The 24,364-nt window shown below is 39.3% G+C and overlaps 2 protein-coding genes across 6 annotated transcripts in view; one reads left to right on the top strand and one right to left on the bottom strand.

Annotated features, from left to right (window-relative positions):
* HCFC2 (host cell factor C2) overlaps window positions 1-17,541 on the top strand; it is a 68,106-nt gene extending 50,565 nt beyond the window's left edge. For 2 of the 3 annotated variants that reach the window (XM_020905534.2, XM_070454032.1), the window contains exon 16: window positions 4,991-5,796. In XM_020905534.2, coding sequence (XP_020761193.1) covers window positions 4,991-5,022 — 32 coding nt within the window. In that variant the 3' untranslated portion in view covers window positions 5,023-5,796. Of the gene's footprint in view, window positions 1-4,990; window positions 5,797-17,114 lie in introns of those variants that run through there. The other variant, XM_020905536.2, reaches the window with a different exon arrangement.
* NFYB (nuclear transcription factor Y subunit beta) lies at window positions 5,851-22,938 on the bottom strand. 3 transcript variants are annotated; one of them, XM_070454034.1, is made up of 7 exons: window positions 22,805-22,938; window positions 13,358-13,451; window positions 11,844-11,974; window positions 9,700-9,897; window positions 8,377-8,458; window positions 7,597-7,676; window positions 5,851-6,986 (listed from the first exon to the last, which is right to left on the bottom strand). In XM_070454034.1, the coding sequence occupies exons 2-7, from the start codon at window positions 13,449-13,451 to the stop codon at window positions 6,954-6,956; spliced, it is 618 nt and encodes a 205-aa protein (XP_070310135.1). In that variant the 5' UTR covers window positions 22,805-22,938; the 3' UTR covers window positions 5,851-6,953. The 3 variants fall into 3 exon arrangements, with proteins under 3 accessions (XP_070310135.1, XP_020761197.1, XP_020761200.1); XM_020905538.2 differs by lacking the exon at window positions 22,805-22,938 and adding an exon at window positions 20,129-20,216; XM_020905541.2 differs by lacking the exon at window positions 22,805-22,938 and adding an exon at window positions 20,129-20,216 and having other exon boundaries at window positions 6,957-7,422.
* Between the last annotated feature and the right edge of the window lie 1,426 nt (window positions 22,939-24,364).

Raw genomic sequence — 24,364 nt, 5'->3', positions numbered from 1 at the left:
CCAATCTTACTAAATGAGTTTTTCAACAGTCTGGAAGAGTTTAAGATTGGAACTAGTCTTAAAAGCCAGTGGTCATTAAGAGCATGTAAACTGTTGATTTGTTTCTTTGAGGGTTATAACATCATTAAGACTTACTATTTTCAATTCAGTTTTATTAAATTTATTTAAATTCTTCTAGTGATTTCTCCATTTCATCATAGTTTAAAACTTCTTGATATTGTTATCCATATTGTCTTTTTAAGTTTCCACAGCATATGTAGTTATGACTGTTTTTCATTCCTGTTAATTTATGCCTTCTCGTTTTTTTTTTCATCATTAATCCTTGAGAGGTTTGACTGGTTAACCCACTAGTCATTTTAAAAATGTATTTCCAAATGCTTGGGTGGGTTATAGTTGTCTTAGTTTTTATATCTAATGTCATTTTGCCAGAGAATATGAGCTATAAGATCTGAAATTTGAGACTAACTTTATGATTTATGATCAGTCTTTATACATGTCCCATGTGTACATTGATGAGTGTATATTCCTCAGTTGAATATAGTGTCCATTAGATCAAATCTGTTAGTTGTGCTGTGCAGATTTTCTTTACTGATTTATCTTATACTTGGTTTATTTACTGAAGATTCTCAAGATTTCATTATTAGCAGATTTCTCAGTTTCTCTTGAAGCTGTGTTTGCTTTTTCTTTGGGATTTATTTTTAGATGCATGCATGAGTGCTTAGTCACTCAGTCGTATCTGACTCTTTGCAACCCCATGGACTATAGCCCACCAGGCTCCTCTGTCCATGGGGTTCTCCAGGCAAGAATACTGGAGTGGCTTGCCATTCCTTTCTCCAGGGGATCTTCCTAACCCAGGGATTGAACCCACATCTCTTATGTCTCCTGCATTGGCAAGCAGTTTCTTTACCACTAGTGCCAACTGGGAAGGCCAACTTAGACCTTTTCCATCTCCCTGGTGAATTGAATTTTTTATAATTATGTAGCAACTCTGTGAATGCTGTTGCTTTCATCTTTTTTTGGTTACCTTTACTTACTATAGCAATATTTTGGTTAGTGTTTATCTGAGTATCTTAGATATTTCTTTAGCCTCACATTTTGATACACAAGACCACAGAAAACTTCAAATAGTTTGATACATTTACATCTACTGTGATTACAAATATAATTTGAATTTATTTCTATGATTTCTATTTTTGTGTTCTCATATCATCTTTTTAAAATTTTTGTCTACTTCTCCTTATCTTTCATTTTTTCCCCCTCCTGTTTTTTAATTATTATATTTTTATGAGTTCTATTTGTTTTACAAATGTACTTGTTCTTTTTCTGTATAATCTTTTGCTCCTTATTCTTATTTTCCATGCTTCTATTCCTTTATATCAATACATCATTCATTTTTCTTGTGTTGATACCAATATTCATTGTGGGTGAGTGTACTGTCTGTTGTATAAATTGTCATTTTTCATCTATGGTGCCATTTACCCTTGTTTTGTGATATCCGAAACTTGTTTTCCTTGGGAAAAATAGGAATTACAAGAAATATGGACTGAAATTGAGATCTTCAAGAGAATTTGTCTGTTCTGCCAAACACCTAGGGGCCACTGAGACCAATTTCAATTATGGCCTTGAAGGTTCTGTGATTTCAGCTCACAGACCTTGAGGGCTCACCAGTGATGATGAATTGGAGGGTGGTAGTGACTTAGCCCCCTGCCACCAGCACCAAACAGCCAGGTTCCTCCTGCCCACTTCTCAAGTTGTAGCTCAGCCAGATTCTGGCCTGAGTGAGCCTCAGGCTTTACAGCTAGTCCCCTAGCTACTGCTAGCTTCCAGTCTCCAGAGTTCAACAGAGCTATCATGGCAACGGCGGGCTTCTGTGCTAGCTTCCCTTACAGGTTTCCTGTTTGCACTTCAGTTTTGGCATTTTGCAGATGCCTTCTACTTTCATGCCAAGTCAGTGATAAAACATTTTTTTTAAATATATTATTTAATACTACTTTAGATTGTTTCTTACATTTTTTTCAGCATTTGGTTTTTTAAAGCAGGGGTTATTGAAGGTATCTAGACTGCCTTACTCTCAGAAAGGAAGTAGAAATTAAAATTTGCTTTCCTTTGCTGTAATATAAGTAGGAAATATAATAGGTTGTAGTCTATTCAGAACTACAGGATGCTTTGTTCTCTCCATTGTACTGTCCTGTGAGATAGCACTTTTATGGTATAGAATTGTATAGAAAACTATTGTTTTAGTCATACTCTACCTCCACAGTAAAGAATGGCTCTGGAAAAAAAAAAAAAAGAATGGCTCTGCCAGTTCCTTAAATGGCTATTAGCCCCAATATTACTTTGTTGATTAGTGATTGCTTTGGTCTGGAAAAAAGGATTCGGTTTCTTATAAAACTAATAATGGGCATTATATATGCATGAATGGGCCTTTGACATACCTGTCCTGGCTGAAAGGCACTATCTGTTATGACTTGTCTGTTCCTAGCAACTTGTTTTCAACCAATTTATTGTTTAGTAGCTAAGGTGTATCCAATTCTTTTTGTGACCCTCTGGACTATAGCCCAGGAGGCTTCTCTGTACATGGGATTTCCTAGGCAAGAATACTGGAATGGATTTCCATTTCCTTCTCCAGGGGATCTTTCCGACCCAGGGATCAAATCTGCATTTCCTTCTTGGCATGCGGATTCTTTACCACTGAGCCACCGATTACCCAATGCTTAAAGGTTCAGGACTGTCTTTTCAGATGTGCTTTGAAATTGAGCCCTGGAAAAGAGGTGTAAAAGTAAGACACAAAATTGTTACCATTTGCACTTAAGGGTACACTAAAGGAAGACCTAAATTATGCCTTTTTAAAAGAGGCAAAAACTTATGCTGTAGTGTCAGAGTTTTTTTAATCTATTTTATTTTTTTTGGAAGATGGAGCATTACCTATTAACTTGTAATTTCTGCCCCTAAAACCAATACATAGCCATTAGGTCTCTATAGACACACCCAGCACTTACTTGACTGACTTTATTTGGCATGCTTGGTGGCATTAAACTTGGCAAAGGAGTTCTTCCAGTACACTGCCTTGCACTGGTGCCTATTTGATATGCAGTGCAAAAGGAAACTGTCTTTGGAGTAAGGTCAGGGAAAGCTGTAACTATATTAATAGGCAAGCTTATATCTCAAAATGTGACACCCAGAAGCCAGCGATATGAATCTATCCTAGTGCCGTCTGTGGTCCATGATTTGAAAGGATTCTGTCTTCTGGTTTTAAAATTCTTAAAATCAGGTATATAAAGCAGCATAGTCTTGAAAGAAACATTCAGGAGTCTATAGCAGCCAGCATATCGGCTATTACAATCCAGTCTTGGGTGGTGCTATTTTCTGTGATGATTAGTACAGTTTTTACAAAAGTTTTAAAGGCTTTCCTGATGAAGTTTAAACTAAGATCTGAAGGATGAGTAGGCCTTAGGCAGAGGAAGAGAAAGAATGTTCTAGACAGAGGGAAGTTGATGTATTTAAAGCCATGGCAGGGTGGTGGGAAGGATCAAGGAACAGGGCACAAGGAGTCAGCGGGCCAGAATGGCAGAAGAGAATGAGGCAAGAGGAAGCTCAGCTTGGTGAAATTAAGCAAAGTAACATTTCCAGCTCTGAAAGAAAGCGTCAATTAAAACTGAGTATTTTTTAGACAGTATAGTACAGCCCTTTGAGAAACAAAGTAGAGTTCTATTTTTTACTCAAGAGCACACTGTATGACTTATAAGTTTAATGCTATATATGTATATGTAAATTATTACATAAACTAATATATAAATAGTCAAATTCAGAGAGACCAAAAATATACATTTAAAATTGACTGGCTTTGGGAATTCCCTGGCAGTGTTTAGGACTTGGTGCTTTCACTGCCAGGGGGGCCTGGTTGGGAAACTAAGATCCTGCAAGCCGTGTGTGTGGCCAAAAATAAAATAAATTAAAAAAAATTTTTTTTTCAGTAAAATAGACTAGGCTTTTGGTAGAAATCTCATCCAATAACATTTAAGTGACTCAGAAGCATAATTTACTACATAAATCAACAAATAATTGTCTTGTTTTAGACAGCTGATAACAGGTTTCCCTAAGAGAAAATATATTTTCCAAGAAAATTTTACACTGTAAGATTTCATTCTTGGTGAATGGTAGAAACTATTTAAAAACACTTTTTAAAAAATTTTCATGCCTATTTGATACTGCTGTGAAATCCTTTTAGATGGGCCTTCATAATAGGTGTGTTCAGTTAGCATTATTAAAGGTTAAGTGGTATTCCTGTGACCCAGTAAGGCAATCCAGAAAACTTGAAGAAAGGAAAATACTGCATAGGCAGTATACAGTAAGAGGAAAAGAAATACAAATAACTTAAAACATCATCATACCCAAGCATATGACACTAGGAAGGTAGCATTAAAAAAAACTCCAGAGCATCTCCATTGTGAGGTAGTGAGGGTATATAGAAGCTACTTAAGTCTTTTCTTCTATGACTGAGTCATGATACCCATGTCTCTCAGACACTCATAAAGCAGTATGTACACACTTACTTAGGTTAATGGAAGAGCTTCTGTGGGCTCCCCTGGTGGTTCAGGCAGTCAAGAATCTGCCTGCAGTGCAGGAGACTGGGGTTCAGTCACTGGGTTGGGAAAATCCCCTGGAGAAGGAGCTTATTATATATTTCAGAAGTTCCAGGGAGGGAGAAAACATGACATTCAATTACATGCAACATAGCCAGATGAGCAGGCAATACTGTCTCTCACATGCAGCAGAGGGGACTATGGACCTGACACATGTAGATGGCCAACGTTCTTTCAGAGTCTGAAGCCCATATAACCAAAAGTTGACCAATTTTACCTCTTCAAGTTTCGGTACTAATAGTGAATTATTAAATTTAGAATATTAAATTTAGAATTATTAAATTTGGTATATATTGATGTAAATTTTAAAGTTGTTTAATTCCTTTTTTATCTTGATTCTTAAACAGCCCAATCTTTAAACTTTAGAGAAGGAAGCTGATAACCAAAGATCAAGTGCTTTTATCAGTTATATAATGACATACTGCCTGGATCAAATAGAAGATATTTCAAAAATACAATTATATATGCATCAAAAGCCTTAATTTTGCATATCTATTAAACCAACAATTCTGCTAAAAGAATTAACTTGAAGAAAACAGTCATGGATGTACACAAGATTCAGTGAAGTGTTGTTTATAACTGAAAAGATGTATATAGTCAAAATGTCCAACAGAAGATTAAATAAATTATGTTTCAGCTATACAACAGAATAATAAAGAAATTAAAGTAGAAGATTTACGTAATGACCTGGGAAAGATGTTCACAATATATTGTTAAGTGAAAAAAGCATGTTACAAAACAGTATGCAAGTATGAGCCCATTTTATAAAAATATACATATTTAGCAAAGTAAAAGGACAAATATTTACCAAAATATTAACACTGGTTACTTTTAACATTGTAGGATGATGGTTGATTTTGCTTAGCCACACTTTTTTGCCTATTTGAATTTTCTGTAATGAAGATTATTCTTTAAATGGGAAGGTAAAGAGGGAGTTATTAACTTCAGATTATCCCAGCTGTGCCCTCAGAAGCTCCTTCTGGCAAAGAAAATGTTTCTCTCCAGCCCATATCTGGGAAATTGCTTCTCCCTTGTAAATCTGAGTGTCTTTCCAAGATGACAGTCACTCAAAGTGTCTTTTAGGCAAACTATACAAGAGCAATTGTTGATTAAAAAATTATCACCAAAAAGAACAGGTGAGAAAATACAAATCTCCTCACTTTAAAAAAGCAACAACCCAAGTGCAGTGCTATTAAATTATACAAAGTTACATTATCTAAATTTAGTTTATTGCAAAGATCAAGACAGCACACTAGAAGTTGGCAGCTTCTCTTTCATACCATTGGCAGCACTCACTCTGCTCTTCATTTCATTCACTCACCCGTGCAAAAAAGGTCTGTACACACACAATGATGTCTGACATTTCTTGGTTCCCACAGTATAACAGGAAACTTGACATTTCAATTAAAAAGGTAAAATGAGGACATTTACCATCAGACTAAAATTCCTCTTCTGGAAGAGGGTATTATGTAGTATTTGAAGATACGCTTTGGAAAAATCATACACAAAATGAAAGGGGCACCGTTTCAAGAGCACTAGGACTACAGTAAACTTATGAATCCCAACACTCATAATAATGTAACTTGGAAACAAATCTTGTCTTACCAAAAGCTCCGATAAACTAAAACTATCTTACCAGGCACAAGGAACAGTGTAAACACTGTTAATGGGCACCAAGTTGAATAGGGCAGACAATATTTGCTTCTGCATTCACACTTAATCTCTCAATTACTTCTAAAAAAAAATGGTACTGTTTAAGCTATGAATGTTTTACAAAAAAAGTTAATTTTTAATAAATAGGGCAAATGCTAAAAATCTAGCTAGGTTATCATGCAAGATATTATATAACCAAGACAAACTCAAATTTATAATAAAGGCAACTTGCATTCAAAATGAACTCTACCCTTATATTTTATTAAAAGGGCAAACATCATGAATTAACCCAGCTGCTTACTTGAATTACAAAAGTAACATGATTCAATATGAAAATAAGAAACTGTCTACAAATCTCTGACAGTAATAAATTGCAATATACAATGCATACAGGAGTCATACAGAGCAACAAACTCTCGTACAAAACAAAAATATTTTAATACCTTTAAAATCCAAATTTTTCTTTAAAATCATTCATGAAAAAGATTCTCAAGTCAGGATTAACACCTCAATTAGTCAAGCATTGGGAAGCTACATTACAGCTATTTAATATACAAAGAGACATCTTTTCACCAGTCAGTTCCTTCTAATGTCTCTGTTCCAGAATCTGTATACAGACTTGGTTCTCTATACTCTCCGTTCCATCATTTCTTCAGATCATGAAAACTGAATTTGTTGAACGCCAGAAATCTAAGATTTGAACATTTAAATTGGGCATAATTAAAGAAAAAAGTTTAAAAGTAGCATGTATACTATAACATTCAAAGAATAAAAACAGAAGGCAATGAAACGTAAGACTAGTTCCCACCCCAAATTTCCATTCTCTCTACTTAAGGGAGCTACTTCAATAATCTCTTGTATATCTTTACAGAAATCTATGTGAATACACACATTCCCTCAATATCCACAGTGGACTGGTTCCAGAATGCCCTGTGGATGCCAAAACGCACAGATGCTCAAGTCCTTTAGTCAGCTTTCAGTATCCATGGGTTCTGCACCTGCAAATTCCATCTGCGGATTCAAGCAATGACGGACTGGAGACGGCATATGATCCACAGCTGGTTGAATCCATGGTGTGGAACCCGTGGATATGAAGGACAGGCTAAATGAACATCTGTGTACATATCTGTAACCATAAGAGAATACTATACACAGTTATATATTTTGAGAAAACAATTTTTAACAACCCTCTTTATCCAGTTTTTAATAATTATGTTGACGTTAACTACCTGTGATTTAAAAAAAAAAAAAATCAATGAATATAATTTAAGTAATTTAAAATACAGAGAAAGTACGGTACCTGTTGATATGATGTTGTGTAAACCATAACATTTTGTTGCTGACCATCTGCAGTTATTAAGCCAGCTGGTAACTGGTTAGCTAGAAGACAAACAAACAAACAAATGCTCAAGTAGGTAAAGAAGTGCATCTGCTTTCTTGACCTGAATCTTAAGGCTGGGTGATTTTCCATTTAAAAAAAGTTTCCCCAAAAGCACATTTTTTCCTATAGCATTTTTTCAATTTTCTGAAGTGTACTTTCGCTAACTGCCCATGTGCATAAAAGATGGGTTAAGTTTCTGATTCATAAATACACCTAAACTCTAGGCTTAGGCTTGGCTGAGAACAACACTTACATAACTAAGCAGATGTATTTTAAATATGAGAAATATAAAATATATACATATAAATTTTATATGAGAAATATAGTCACCATAGACCTTTTATTTCACAAATGCCTAATGTCTCAATTTTTAAGAAACCTTCAGTTCAAATTTATTTAAATCACAAGATTTAATATTATAAACAATTCTCAATATTCCTATCTCATGAATCTTAAATAATAAATTAGGGACTATGGAAATCAGAACTATTGGTAAAAGATTATAATCTCTGCAGAATTAAAATTTATACACTTATCCCTCACAGACTTCAAATATAAGGGCACGAACTAGTAAGAGCTATTCAAAACAGTGCTATGTCAAAACACACAGTGCTAATATTCCAAAAGTTCCACTAAAGACATATCCTGCTAATCACTGCCAACAACTGAGCTGCACAAATGTATGGTAACACCGCTTACTAAACGCCTCCTCTGTGAGCTCCTCGCTTAGTCCATCTGTAGCTGTGACTGCTCCACCGATCCCCTTCTCTCCTTTCATAGCCTGGGGAAGGAAACGAAACAGTCATCACTGGCACTCAAAACAGCAGCAGCAGCGACAAAAACCTGCTTCCTAAATGAGAATGCTTGCTTCGTTCCTAGAATTAGAGGCTCCTATTACTATAAAACTATTAACACTTCTGGTTAATAACATACGGGGAGGTCCTTCAAAATGCTAACTGTTATATATGCAGTGGTCATCACAAGACAGTAATGACCTATAAAATGTAAAATATTTATAAGTAAAAAGTTATTCTAATTCGACACTATGTCAAAAGGAAAAGAAAAGTCTAATTACAGATGAAGTAGTCTGCAAAATATTATAAATACTCAGCTTGCAAATCTACTACAAAATGATCCCAGTATCATTTAACTATATACACATCTCTTGGCCAACTGGGCAGCACTGAGGCAGACAGTTGGGAGTTTAAAATTCCTAAATCAGGACTACAGTTTGGATCAAAGACCGCTTCAATGTCTGTCAACACTCAGGTTCTAGTAATCTAATGATGCTGAAGATCTGGAAAAGTCCTGTAAAGAATTAACACATTCTCTTCCTACTCCAGTCATTTTGTACAGATATCACAAAGTTAATGGGATTCTAACACTGAAGACATTAAGAAATATTTTGAAAGTAGTATGAATCTGACACCCAAGTTAGAGAATAGAATTTAAAAGTATGCTGATCTTAATTCATTTTCACAAATTCATATCATAGGCAAAGAAAAACCAAACGAAATGTAGAAAAATTTAATTAATGTAAGAAAAGGATATAGTTGTAGTTCCCTATCTTTTTATCGAAGCGGCCCCAAGCTCTGAGATACCACCTCTTTTAAATTAGTAACAACAGCATGTGCGATTAATGACATTATTGACCACTCAGTATGTGCTAGGCCAAGGGTTGTACATGGATTGTTTTACTTTATCTTCTCAGTAACTCTGTGAGGTAGGTCCTATTATTAGCCTCACTTTACAGATCAGGAAACCAAGGCCTAAAGTACTTAAATAGTCTGCCCAGGGTCACGGAGTTCAGCATCCAGGTGGTGTAAATCCAGAGTCCATGCTCTTTTAGTCATTACATAACTATGCTGCCATTAGTAATAAACAAAGGGAAGAAGAAAGGACTTACTATTTAAGTTCAGTAATATAAGTGATTACATACTTCTGAGAAATGATTCATATGTTTAAGAAGTTAAAGCAAATAGTGTACCATATTTTCTTAAAAGCATAATGGGAGACACTTACCTCTCTGAACTTTTGAAGGTATAATTTCAAAGGTTCTACATAACTGTCGAAGCCTAAGGTAGACATGGCAAAAAGAATATCTTCTCCATTGATTGTCTTCCGTTTCTCTTGATGGCATCTTTCACTTGCTTCAGATGTTATAAAGCTGATGAACTCGCTTACACATTCTTGAACACATTCTTTGGCATCTTTTGCAATCTGAGGAGAAAAATCGAAGGTAAATCTGCAGGGAATATAATCACCACTTTCCTAACAAACTGAAAAAAATAAAAGGCTATTCAGAAGAATATAAATTTCAGTTAATGACTGTTAACCTTTAATATTTAAAAATATCTGCTGATAACACTGAATAATGTATGCTATCAAAATTCGAACCCCCAGAGTGAGACTGAAAACTCAAATACAAGGAGAGAGGCTTTGACAGCTATTCACAGAAAACAGAATTTAGGTATAAAAACAACCACTAGATGACTCTATTACCCAATAAAGATGAAAATTCTTACTAACCAAGTGCCCAAGAAAATCAATCCTCTTATGTCTGGAGTGTATTGTGGGCTAGACTCAAGTCCCGCTTCTCTGCCCTGGCACTTCCACCAGTGAGGACACCAGAAAGATTTTAAAAACAAATAAGTTTGTGTAAGGCTTACAAGGGAGTGAAATAATGACATCGAGTGACATTTTTATTAATAAAGACACACTTTGTCAGGAATGGGTTTTGAGTTTATGAAAAAGCCTACCAAAAGAAGCACACACCTGTCATCCCATTATAAAAACAATTCTTCACTCAATGATCTAGGGTTTCAAAGTGAAACTGTAACAGAGTAAACCATGCAATTCCAAAGTCACGTCTAACAGGAATGACCAAATCCTTGCTGAAACACACTTTCACCTCCATGCCTATTTTACATCCTGGAGAAAAGTAACAAGAGTTACTGCATAAATGCAGTCAAGCAAGATAATATAATGTGAGCTGTATACAGGACTTTAGATTTTCTAGCAGCTACACTAAAAAAAAAAAAGATGAAATTAATTTTAATATATTTTGTTTAAACTAATAAATCCAAAATATTATCATTTAAACATAGAATCCATTTAAAAGTTGAAGTATACCTCAATAAAAAACATTTTAAAAATTGAGATATCTTTATCCTTTTTTTTCAAACTATGCCCTCCAAATCTGGGGCATGTTTTATATTTACAGCACATCTCAAGTCAGACCAGCCAACATTTCAAGTGCTCAGTGACCACAGGTGGCTAGTGGCCGCCACAGCCGGCGGCGCAGGCCTGCCCAGACAGCAGTGAGCAGCAGTGTGCCTCTTCCCCCTAACACAGGAGGACCGTTCAAACTGCAACATCTAGGCTTAATGATATATTTTAATAATATACTTCCTTGTTAGCTTTATTACTTTCATAAGTATTTTCTAAGCTATAATAAAATGAGAGGGAACTTATTATGCAACGTAAAACAATATAAAAAGTGTGGACTTCAGACCAAGTGATAAGCAGAGTGACAATAAGTTTTTAAAGCTGTTATAGGTTAACTATTTATATGGTTGTTTCTCTATGAGACAAAACAACTTAGAAACATCATGCCAAGGACTTCCCTGGTGGTCCAGTGGTTCAGACTCTAGGCTTCTACCACAGGGGACATGAGTTCAAACCCTGGTGGGGAACTAAGATCTCACATGCCATGGGGCATGATCAAAAATAAATAAAAATGTAAAAATATCATGCCAGCTGAATTTAAATGTATATTAACATTTACAATTACAGACAGAGTTTCCAGATATATAGACTTGGGTGGAATATCCATTAGTCCAACATGATCCAGTTCTGATACAACATTTTAGAAGTTACAACTTCACAGGCCCCAAGCAATGTACCTATTTTTAAAACAATTCTTAATTCTGTTTTATCTCCTTCCAGCAAGTGGGGTAGGGGAGCTTTGGGGGATATAAGAGAACTGAGATTGGAACACTGCTCAGTAACCAAGTGTGTGCCACTGAACTAAGTATTCTGCTGAAAGGCTGAATGACTGAAATCAATAGCTAACTACATTCATGCACTATGTGTACATGTGGTTTTACTTTCCCCCTCTTCACCCCTGAAAAATAAAACTTATTTAAATCTCTCCTCTGCATTACCTTTCCCGTTTGCGGTATGGCATTTTTCATTATCCTTGCAACGTTTGCAATTGGAAGGTATATATCTTGTTCTCTAAAACTTTCTTTTGAACCGTTCGTGTCTTCATGATCATTCATGCTGTCCTCAGTATCTAAAGGAAAACAACAGGTTTATAGGTTCTCATAATTTTTACTTTAAGATAGAGAAGACTACCTGAAACAATCTAGGATAAGTGACATTCTGATTCATCTCCTAATAATTTTTCAGGATTAAAATGGCAGGTCTTTACTTAAGTTTCCCAGGGCCATAACTGAATGTCCTCATTAATTTCAAATCCACTGCCTAGAATACTTTTATCCTCAACTCTGCCTACTAACTCTCCCAAAAGCTCAAATACGTCTCTCCTGCACTTTCAGAAGCGATTTCTCTTTCACAAAATATCACATGTGCTTCTTTGTCTCTTCTTTAACACATTTTGTAATTCTTATTTCTCATTCTCCTCTTAGCTTTTGGCTGAGGCCAGGGATCAGCTTTATGTTCTTCCATTTGGTATAGCAGCTTCAACAGAGCAGGTTGTTGAACAAATAAATATTTGTTACATAACTTAGCTATAAAACATAAGAGACTGACCTATGGCTCCATGCATATAGCTAGATTAAGAGGATGTATGTTTATTCAAAGCCAAGTTTACATAGAACAGAAAAAACTGGACTTGAATATTACTGACCCAATTGCAGTATTACTAAGGTAGTAATGTTTTTTGAACAAAGCTATAGCGGTAATGTTCTTACAAAAAGTAAATTTTCAAATTATATAGATTTAGATATAACTGAAGCGTTCACAGTACAAGTATCCTTTTATGATTAAATGCAGTATCCTGAAAGTAAACTTCCCATTCTTTTATATATGTTACATAAGAAAGGTACTTAAGTTGATTCAGTTTATATTTTTATGTGTTTAAAATGATGTTATCAAAATTAACTTGTTTGAATTGTTTAAAAATGAAGTAGATAATCAATTACCCACCCTCAACTACCTTCATCTTAGTATTTTTTAATTCTACTCATCAAAAGCACAAAAGCAAATTATTTCTGACAGGCCAACATAATGCTGCCATTCTAATACAAAGTTAATACTTGATATTGAATAAAAAATAAAACTACATCTGTTCATAAGTACTGGAAATATAACAGCTAGCACCCACCCACTAAAGAACTAGTTTATTCTACCAATTGAATAAGAATTTTCCATATATAATACTTAAGTAGGGAATCAGTAACAAATTATAAAGAAACTGTACCAGCTTTAAAAAGGCATGCATTTACAAAATTCTTTTCTAAAACCCATCATTCTTTTGAAAACTAATTTCTAATAAAAATAGGCAAGTACATCTCTTAGACGAACACTCAACTGTGACAAAAGATTTCAAATTTTCCTGTAAAGACAAAAGTAACCTAGAACATCACATCAACAAAATTTCCACTTTCTCATTTTTTCCTACTTGTGAATGTGTTTCTAATTGTGGCTTTCTTACCATCATGAGGCTGTATAACATAATGACTCCCTCCAATATAGTCTGCAGAAATCCCTAGTTGAGAAGCATCTGTGGTAGAACTGTCACCATCCATCTACAAGGAAAAAAAGCTTTTCAATAATCTTCAACAAAACTTGTCTGAAAAACTACATTAATAGATTCAGTGCTCATAAACTGTTATAGGATGAGTCAGTTACATTTTCCATAGCTCTAAGCTATGGAATGTTTACTAAAAGAAACATTTACTAAAATGTTTACTAAAAGAAAACATTTCCACTTCTTGTTTTGGAGATGTTTTAATAATTTGCCAATGATTCAAGATTCTCCTACCTACCCTCCGTAAGTGATAAGCCTACAAGGAAATGAATCTAAAACACACGTCTTTCTTTTCAATTGCATAATCCTCAAATACCATACAGGCAAGCCTGACTTACAACCTAATTTATCCCTGGAATAACAAGAGCCACAATCAGCTTGTCAGTAAGTCGCCTGGAAGTCACCTATATCCAGCATGTTCAGCTCTCCTGCTAAAGCCAGGCATACTCCTACACAAGCATCTTTGCTCTTGCTGCAGACTTTCTTTGCTATCTCAGAAGTTCCACAGAGACAATGCCCTGGCTCAAACTATTGTCTGGTATAAGAAACATGGATTCCTTGCACAATTCTGTGCCCATGCAGCCCAAAAGCACACCCACATTTTGAACAAGCTCATCACCTCTAACTGAAAGGTTAATTTTCTCCACCCCCACCCCTACTCCCGACTTTTGACTTGTACAGAGAAAAACAAAAAGAGGGGTCGGGGAGATTGGAGATCTGCATATAAAAATATGAAAGTGTTACAACCACAGACAAAAATGAGTGTTAAAATGAGTATTTAAAAGAACCCTGGGAGTTCCCTGGTGGTCTAGTGGTTAGGATTTAGCGCTTTCACTGCTATGGCCCTGGTTCAGTCCCTGGTCAGGGAACTGAGATTCGTCAAGCCATGCAGTGTAGCAAAATAAAGCTAAAAGAACCCTGCTTATTTATACGCACAGCTGAGTCCCTCTGCTGCTCACCTGAAACTACCACAACACTTGACTGGCTACATCCCAGTTCAAAATAAAACGTTCAAACAAGACAAAATAAAAAAGAACCCTGCTTAACTTTGCTCAGAAGTAAAAGAAGGAGAATCTGGAAAAAAAAAAAAAATGAAAACCATAAGCCCTGAACTGTCTCTATTCCAACATGGCAAATCCTGGAAGTCTTTCTGCTTTGCAAATAATACTATTGAAAACAATAAGGGACTGGCTATTTGTGGGTAGAAATTTTTTGAATGTATTATCTGAATAAAAAATTCCTAAATGTTTATCAAGGTCCATGACCTAGCACAAACTTGATGTTATTAACTGCAATATTCGAGCCCTTATGCAATACCTCTTTTCCATCTCTGTTGGATTTTTATCTATTAAATACTACTAAAACACCAGGCTAGTTTCCAAGCCTTCAACAACATGGCATTTGATGCATCTGATGAGGGGCAGAGAAAAGAATTCAGCTACTTTTAATAATTTGTAGAAGTGCAGGGTACCTATTTATGATGCTTCTTAGTGCCCTCTAAGAGGAGGTAAACAACGGTCAGTGAGCTTGGGTTGAGACTCTCACTGATCCCCAAAAACAAGCATCCTTACCTGTTAAATGTATTTCTATATAAAATGGAAATAATTTCACCTTCCCCATCTTAAGACAGCTAATATATGCCTGAAATATTACCCAAATATAAAATGCTATTTTGATCCTAAAGTGCTAAAAAGATACTACGAGAATAGCCTTTAATAGTTATGATGATGGATTTATTACTCATGAAAAAGTTCAATTAGGATAGCTGTGAATTGACTGGTTTTTACAATGCCCTAGGGGAGATCATTGGAAAAGACCCTGATGATGGGAGGGACTGGGGGCAGGAGGAGAAGGGGATGACAGAGGATGAGATGGCTGGATGGCATCACCAACTTGATGGGCATGAGTTTGAGTAAACTCTGGGAGTTTGTGATGGACAGGGAGGCCTGGCGTGCTGCAATTCATGGGGTTGCAAAGAGTCGGACACGACTGAGCGACTGAACTGAACTGAGGGGAGATCAGGGTACCAGAGACAGGATCAAAGTGGTTGTTTAAGAGTGTACAACTGGAAACAAATCCAGTTTGTTTTTTTAGGAAGGTGGGGGGATGAAGCAGTAACAAATCTTTTGCTAAGTCAATGTCTACAAGATAGCCTGGGTTTTTTAATTAGCTGATGAGCAAGACTGTTGAAATAATGATGGTCTAGGAGATTAATTAATTTTCAAATACAATGTAAAAAAGTATTAAAGTCAAGAAGTTTAAGTCACATTATCTTGTCCTGAACTGGAATTAGGAGCAAGATTATCACTGGAACTAATAGCATTAGCTTCTAAACCTCAGTCTTCTAAAAAATATTCCTACAAGTATTTCACAGAGTTGTTAGAATTACAAAAAGAACAGAAGCCTGCTGAGGATGGACCTTGGCACATAGTGTACTTAGGAGACGTCAGGTCTCACTGTCCCTCCTTTGAAGATGAGCCACACGTCAGCCGCTTAGCTGTGCGTGGCTTTGGTTCTGCAAGCCTTAGCTTTTCTGTCACTTCACCACTCCTGTCTTTCTCTCCTCTATTTTTCTACCATTAAAATCCTGCCTGATAACTTTAATCCCAGCGTTCATCCATCTTCCTGAATATGATTTACCCTATTCCCTATTCTGTAAGCCAGAAATTAGTGTTCCATCTTGGAATCCCCAAGGCTCGAAAATTCCACATATTAGCCTCTTCTTTGATGCCTATAATATGCTAGCTATTCTCTTACTTATACATATAAAAAATGAGGGGGGTAACTTGCTAGATACATCTCAAAAGTTTTTTCCAGTTCTAAAACTTCCTATCAAAATTTCAAAATAGTTTGTACAGCATAAGTCAGTCAGTGAATAAATATTTACCAAGTAAGCACCTAGTATTTATCAAGTCTGTACCGTGTGCTGACGACCTCACAGATCAATAACAAAGACAAGGTCTCTGTCCTGTCTTGTAGAGAAGACAAATATTACATAAACTGGGGGCAAGGGGAAGGGGTGGGGAGCGCAGCCCATTAGCATTTCCAAGGCACAGGCTCTGGAATCAGATCATCTGATTTGAATTCCCTGCTAATAACTGGCAAGTGGGATGAGCATAGTACAATGAGTACTCAGTAAATGTTATATATAGCTATTAAATAATTATAAATCATTAACTAATTGCTAGCGCCCAATGCTAAGGAAAACAAAGATGTTTTATGATACACTTTTGCAGCTGACTCCATAAGGGACCTCAATCAAGGAAGGGCATCTTAAGAAGATGACATTTACACCGAGACTGAAAGAGGAACAGCAATCAGGCAGACAAAGACAGGACAAGAATGTTCCAGGCAAAGGAAACTGAGGCACAGTCCTGGTGGCCTGGAATGAGCTAAGTAGTGGCTAGGTCAAGCAGTGCCTTGGGGACAAGAGTAAATCAAAGTCGAGTTTTAACAGAAGAATGCCAGCCCAATTTCTTTTAAAAAGATCACTCTGGTTATAGTCCCGTAGACAGTTAACTGGAAGAGGAGCAAGAATGGGGTCAGAAGACCCGTAAGAACCATTTGCTGCATTTAGGGCAAGAGTTCAGGCAAGATGAGGAAGCAGCGCTGGGGAGCAGCAGCAGAGACTGTAAAGCTTTCTCATTGGTAAAATCAACAGACTCGGTGGCTGACTGATGAAGAGCTGGAGCAAAGACCAAGGATAACGCTGGGATTCCTACAGCTGGCGAGACAGATGGCTTTCCCTGGAGAATGCACAAGGAGAGGGGAGAGCTGGGTGATGCCGAGAGCCCAGCTGAGGCTGGTGGCCAGGCACGTCTAGTGGAGCCGATAGGTCCAGCTGTGATACTTACAAGCCTGGTAAGAACAGAGAAGCTAAAGTGGTGGATTCCATCCAGACAGCAAACAGGAAAGAACACAAGGGCTACTGGTAAGAATGATCAATCATTAGATCCAAGGGAACTGGGAAATACCAACAAGGAGTTAAATCCCATTAAATTAAGTATCCTAAAAGTATTTAGTTGAACTGTTAATATTGTTCTCTAAAATATTAAGTGCAATAAATGGCCAGCTGATTAAGTAGTAAATTTTATTCTGTAATTTTTTGATGTGGCAGTATTTTAACTATACTAATAATCTGTTGCACAAATGCATAAATAGTGCCCTTTTTAATACATTTAACACTTACTGAACACTTTCTAAATATCTTATGCAATGTTCATGACCCAATGAAACAGGTGAGAAAACAGGTTATATGAGGCTAATGACTTGCCAAAGGTGGCACCCTAAATGGGCGTGAAGTCTGGAGTCTCATATGCCAAGTACTGTACAGTTATTTGTTCTTGATAGGTTTTCTTTTTTTTTAATTTTTTTTATTAGAAGGTCTTTTTATTACTTGTTCTTTCATGTATTTATTTAGTTTGATAGGTTTTCAAATAGTCCTTAAGCCTGTATCTTTAATTTGCCCCCTCTAAATTCTGAGTCTACTGACTGTATACTGAAAACATTCAAAGATACTCCTCAAGCAAAGACAATATTAACTTTCCCATTTTCAAAAGGAAGTTACTATGAAAAGTGAAGTACTGTATAAAAAGCACTTAGCAAAATGCATGATACACAGTAAGAACTCAACAAATGTAACCTAGTACTATTACTGTCTCTTCAAATACAGTTCTCATCTTCTTCCCAGGCGTAAGTCTTTTCTCTTTCACACAACCCCTTTCACTGGTTTTCTGGATCAATTCCTTATCTCTTTGTAGATAAGGAATAATACAATGATTCCTCATCTCTGATACCAGCTTCTTCATTCTTCTTTAAACATTCTTAATCTCCCTCATTAAACACATTGAAGGACACAGACACCTACAGCCTTAATTCTGTTACACACTCTGGTTCATTCTCATGCTGACAGTCCTTACACACCCTCTTCATTCCAACTGAAACTCCATAACATGTGCGTTTCCATTCCAACAGGATACTGAAACTGCTCACAAAAGTTGTCAGAGATTTTGCCTTCAACCTACTTGACTATTCTTTATAGTGCTGGCCTCTGCTAATCCCAAATTTATGCTTGGAATTCTCCCTTCATTTCCAAAGCAGTATTCTTCCCCCCACACCCCATCCCGCTTAACTGTTAGTTTTAACCAACAATCATTTTCTCTTTCTTCCCTTACTTTCTTAATAAACTCATTACATATCACTTCTATGCTCATAAATCCTACATCTACAACCATATTGTGACTGCCACTCATGCAAGCCAGGCCTGTAGGATATGTTTGATTATCCCGCCACTGGAAACTTAAGATACTGGAAAATGGAAATTCACCTTCCCCATCCCTTGTAGGGAGGTAGTGGAGGGGAGCTCCTTTTGAACTGTTCCATTAAGAACAATGCCATCTCTCTGCTCCTCCAGGCTAATTGTACAGCGTCATCTTAGGTTCTTCCATCTCCCCCAAGCTCTACCTAACCAGCGACCTCTTTTTAAATGTTTCCTGGATATGCCCTTCCTTTTCTCCTTCCACTAGATGACAATCCAACCTACTTGGGTACATAATGTTTTAAGACTAATCTTGCTGAAACATTGCTTTTATAACTCTTGAACCTATGATGGTTCTAAAAGTCTTCCACATCAAATCCAAACCTAGTTTTCATGGCTTTGCATGAGTGATTACATTGTTAAACCTAACTAAACTAAACCAGTTGAAAACTGGTTTTCAACTCTCTTCAGGGCTAAAAAACCTTATTTAGGGATCACCAGGTACAGTTCTTTTGTTTAAGGAGTGAGGTAATCCTGTCTCAAGGAAGTTGTGACATGCCTCATGTCACAGACATCGTAGTATCTGATTCAAAAGTAAAGTATTCAGACAGGCCAAGTGGCATCTCCTCACTAGTTTACCCTGTGAGGTCCCCAGTGGCACCATGCAGACCCACTTCCCTGCCACCAACAGAGGTCACGCAGCCCTGCCTTCAGGGTTCAACTTCTGGTGACAGTATCCACCCCTACTCGCCCTCCAAGGCTCAGATCCCGCCCCACAAGCTCCTTCTGTCACATTCCCAACTACCCAGCCCACCACACCTCTCCTCTTTTCACTGTGCTACCCTGAGAACCAGCATTTTCTGCTCCACACATAACTTGCCTCTCAGTATTCAGTCTGCCTAAAGCCCTGCCAGCTAAACAGCCAGCCACCTGAGATGGGACAGCTTTCAAACCTGCAGCCCAGAGGAAATACTTAATACGTGCAGGTCACTGAGAAGAAGGAACAAAGGAATGGGGAGAGGTACTATCTGGCCTGGAAAGGCACTCATTTTAGCAGGAATCTCCAGTATACTGCTGCTGCTAAGTCGCTTCAGTCACATCTGACTCTGTGCGACCCCACAGACGGCAGCCCACCAGGCTCCCCCGTCCCTGGGATTCTCCAGGCAAGAACACTGGAGTGGGTTGCCATTTCCTTCTCCAGTGCATGCAAGTGCAAAGTGAAAGTGAAGTCGCTCAGTCGTGTCTGACTTGTAGCGACCCCATGGACTGCACCCTGCCAGGCTCCTCAGTCCATGGGATTTTCCAGGCAAGAGTGGGGTTGCCATTAGCTTCTCCACAGTATAAACCAGTTATAATTTTGTTTTCAGTTAATTACAGTTCAAATCTAATTAACAACCAGAATGATAAAACATACTTACTGTCATGAAATACGCTGAGAACCGTGTTGTCAGTGGTACTTAAGAACACCTGCCTAAAAAAGGTGTCTAATCTCTGCCCAATTTCAACCTAGAACATAAACATCTATTAGTAGTTTAAAAAAAAAAAAGGGCATAGCCCATAGGCTTTCCTTCTAGTAAAATTTTTAGAGGCATGTATAATTTTACCTGCCATTATTTAATGTAATATACAGCAATAAAATGATGCAAAATGCAAGCACCCAATAAATGTTTGTTAAATTGGAAGATATATTTTGGAAAACTTACAAAAAAGTTAATGCCACTGGGGAGAGATATTGCTTTTCCAACATATATTTAGTCATGTTCATCATAAATATTCATCACAACACACCAAATTATATAATATGCAAGAGACAAAAAAAAAAAATCACATCACGTATCTAAACTATTTAAAATACCAACACCCAGACTTATCAACTTAATTTTTTGGTAAGGGTTTTCTTTGTTTTAGAGTGAGAGTTAGGGTCCAAAACCTTTTCAAAGGGGAAACAAATTTATCTCAGAATGTAATGCTTTTAAACATCTCATATTATAGTGAGAAGACGAATGTTGCCCAGAGAACAGCAAAATCAATTAAGACCTTTATTTATCATTTTAAGATACCACCATGTTGGACTAAAATTGCATCTGGAAAGCACTTCATTCTCACTGTAAGGCATAAATAGCTGAATAAACTGGCATCAATTACAATGTTACAATCTCCTTTTCTCAAGTAAAACAACTAAATGGAGAGTAGGGGGAACAAAAATATACCCTTTCAGTGTTAATTTTTAAAGGATTAAAAAATATGGATATGCATTCAAGCAGGAAATCTAGTAAATAGCAGAAAAAATTGTAAACCACTGAATTGAATTTTAAAATGCCATTACAAGGGTCTAGGCAGCAAGACTGGCTGGCACTGTCTACTCTGCTATCATCTTAAAATCAATTTCTAATTTCTTTTCAGGTAACGTCCTCTTTCTAACCCATAGTTGCCCAGAAAATTCCTTCCTTGTAGCTTTAAGTGTTATTTTTCAAAGGGTGTCTGGAGGGGGTTGGGGGGGGCGGGGGAGAATCTTCAGAATACTTAAAATGTAGGAGCTGTATGCATTTATGTATTTTGCTGGGGGAGGGGGTGCACACCTCACTACAATCGCTCACCCAAATAGTTGTCAGTATATATTTAGACTTGGTATATTAAAAACACTATGACCGCATATGGTATATATTTTCTTAAAGCCAGGTTATGATATATGTGAAAGCTCAAGGGAATGCATACATCTGTTTAATGTTTAAAGAAATGCAAATTTGTATCCAAGAAAAGCAGCAGACTCTTCCTCCACCCTCCAGTCTCTGGCATCAAGACCCGAGTTTTGCATCAATGCAATCCCTAAATTAAACTAAAGGAGCAGTGTGAAGAAGGAATAATTGCCTTTTGAGGTATTGGGGTTAAACTTTTTACTTTACAAATAAAATTCCTATTTGTTAATGCCACTTACATTGATCAGGTTACCTCATCACTTCATATTGTTGATTAGTTTCCGTATCAGAGAGCGGAAACCTTCCCAGCAATTCGTGGCACGAACGGTAGAGTCCATGCAGGTTAAGCGGGATGCTATTCTTTTTTTTTTTTTTTTAAGTCATACATTACCTAACCTTGCTTAAATCATCTCATTAAAGTACTCTGGGCAAGATTACGACTTGTGGGTGCTCCGTAATTCTTTGTTCTCGGAGACTACTACTCCTAAGGCCCGGCACATCCTCCCTGCCTCCCACCCAAGATTAAAACCTTAGCCCAATCCGGAAAGCTTCCTTCCCACCTTCGGGGCAAGTCCAGGGACCGCAAGCCGCCAGATGGCTGCATTCTTTACGCGTAAACCAGACTGCGGGGAAACCAAATCCATTCCTTCCTCCCGGGGACCTGGCTTCCTCCCCTACGAAGGTGAGCGGGCTGGCCCCGGCCCCCCGGCCCGCCCGTCCGACCTGTCAGTCCCGCCCGCGCCGCGCGGGCTACCCTGGCGCGCATCCCCCCGACTCGCCCGGCCCAGGCCCGGGCCCGCGCCCAACGCCCGCCGCCTGCCCGCCGCGCGGCGCCCGGGGTGCCGGGGCAGCAGACAAAGCGGCCCGGCCCCGCCGTGCCCCCGCGGGCGGGCGGACAGGCGGAAGAGGGGCGCCCCCGGGAACCCCCGCGAGGGGGCCAGATCGGGGGTGGGGGCAGGATCGGGGCCGGGGGTCCGGGCCGCGTCCCCCGCCCCCACGGCCGGCTCTCCGCACAAAATGGAGCCGCTCGGGACGCCGCCGAGAGCGGGCCCGATGGTGACCCGGTGCCCCCTCCTCGGCTTCGGGCCCGGAGCTCGGCGGCGGCTAGCAGGAGGCGGCCTGGCCCGCGTCCCGCCGCTCCTCGGCCCGGAGCACAAAGAGCCGAGGAGCGGCCCCGCGCCCGCTCCCCGACCGGGCCCGCAGCGGGACAGGCCTCGCAGGCGCCCGCCCGGCCCCGGCCCCGGCCCAGGCGGGAGGGCGGGCGGGCAGAAGGGAGGCGAGTGCCCCCGGCCGCGGCGGCGTTGGCGGCGGGGACGGCGCCGGGAGGAGACGGACATTTCATTCGAGCTAAAGTGGAGTCGGTTTAGGAGCGATCATTGGCCGAAGCGAGACACAAACCTCCAATGCAGCCCTGGTTGGCTCCCGTCTCCAATCGGCTGTTTGGTTGGACAGAAAATGGCTGCGAAGGAACCAGTCCCAGCGCGGAGCTCCGCTTCCAGGACTCGGCCTCCCCTCCCTCCGCCGCGGGCCGCTTCCCTCGGCGCGACACCCTCCCTCCGCGCCTCCCGCGCGCCCTCCCGGCACGGCCACGCCCCGGCCCCGGCCCCGCCTCCGACCCCGCCCCGCGCGCCCGGCAGCCGGAGCTCCGCCAGCCTGCAGAGCCGGCTGCAGGCTGCGGCGGGCAGGTCCTGCGGGGCTGCCCGAGCCGGCCAGTGGCCTCCTCGTTCGGCTGAGGCTTCCAGGGACTAGGGCTCGAGCGAGCTGCTGCTGAGGTCTTTGCGGAGTTGCTTCCCGCGGTGTTTCCCCCAGGCTTTGAGAAGGGTGATTTCTCAGCCCGCCCTCTTTTTAATCCCCTCCCTCCCCCACGTGGAAGCGTCTCACCCACCTGAGTGCAGCCTGCCTGCGCCTCGATTTTTAAGAAGGGTAAACCAAGGTTAGAAGCCGCGGGCAGGGCGACATCCGAGCTACAAGGTGGATCTGTGCGGCGATTGCCTCCTGGTGCTGAGAGTAACTCGTGTTCGCCTTGTGTCGCTGTAAATGTTGCTACAAGCACAGCGGTCCTTCTCAGTCGACCACCGAGCTCCGGTGTTAGTTTTTCAGATTCCATCTAAAGATACAATCCTCTCCTTCATGTTTAACAAGTTGTCAGGCTAGTGAGCCTTCACCCCAGCTTAAAATATTGCATATCCCTTAAAATACTGCACCACCAATGTGTGGCTTTTCCCAACCAGATGACATTTGGGCTGCAAGAATCCATGGCCCGTTCTTGCTTCGGTGCAAGCTCCCTCGCTGTCTTTCCCTGAGTGCAGTCTGGACCGGTCTTCCGTGGACCGCCACCATCACAGATGGGCGGCGAGCCAGACACCACTCGCTGCAAAGCGCGCAGGGTTTTGCAACCAGGGCCGGGAATCGCGTTCTCTTTACTTCCACTAAACAAGTGGCTCCGTGCCACATTAAACTTTCCAGCTTTAATCATTTAAAAATATATAGCTATGTTTTATTTATAAAGCTCCTACTGTTGGGCTGCATATTTTCACATTTCTGGAGCAAATAAGGAAGCAAAGACAAATGAAAGCCTCCAAATTATTCCAAGAGAAGTAAGTAAGCAATACCACCCTGGGATCAGACAATCTGGTTTGAATTCCAACTCCCCCTCTTACTGGCATGTGATCCTGGCCAAATTTCTTAATATTGATTCTGTTTTATGTTTGGGTTTTTGGCCCTGAGGCATATGGGATCTTAGCTTCCTTACCAGGGATCAAAACCACACCATTTGCATTGAAAGGTGAAGTCCCAACTATTGAACCACAATGGAAGTCCCCTCCATTAAATTTTTTTAAACTGTTATTTGCTAAAAAGGAGTAAAGTTGGCCTATGTTTTATCTCCTCCCTTTATGATTTCCATAAAGTGGAGTTTTAGGAGTGAAATCATGTACTCAAAGGTAGAAAATATAAAAA

The sequence above is a fragment of the Odocoileus virginianus genome, chromosome 23 (genome assembly GCF_023699985.2).
Source record: "Odocoileus virginianus isolate 20LAN1187 ecotype Illinois chromosome 23, Ovbor_1.2, whole genome shotgun sequence".
In the NCBI taxonomy this organism is placed as follows: Eukaryota; Metazoa; Chordata; class Mammalia; order Artiodactyla; family Cervidae; genus Odocoileus; species Odocoileus virginianus.
The sequence above is the reverse complement of the archived record's forward strand: the minus strand, read 5'-3'. Positions and strand labels throughout refer to the sequence as shown.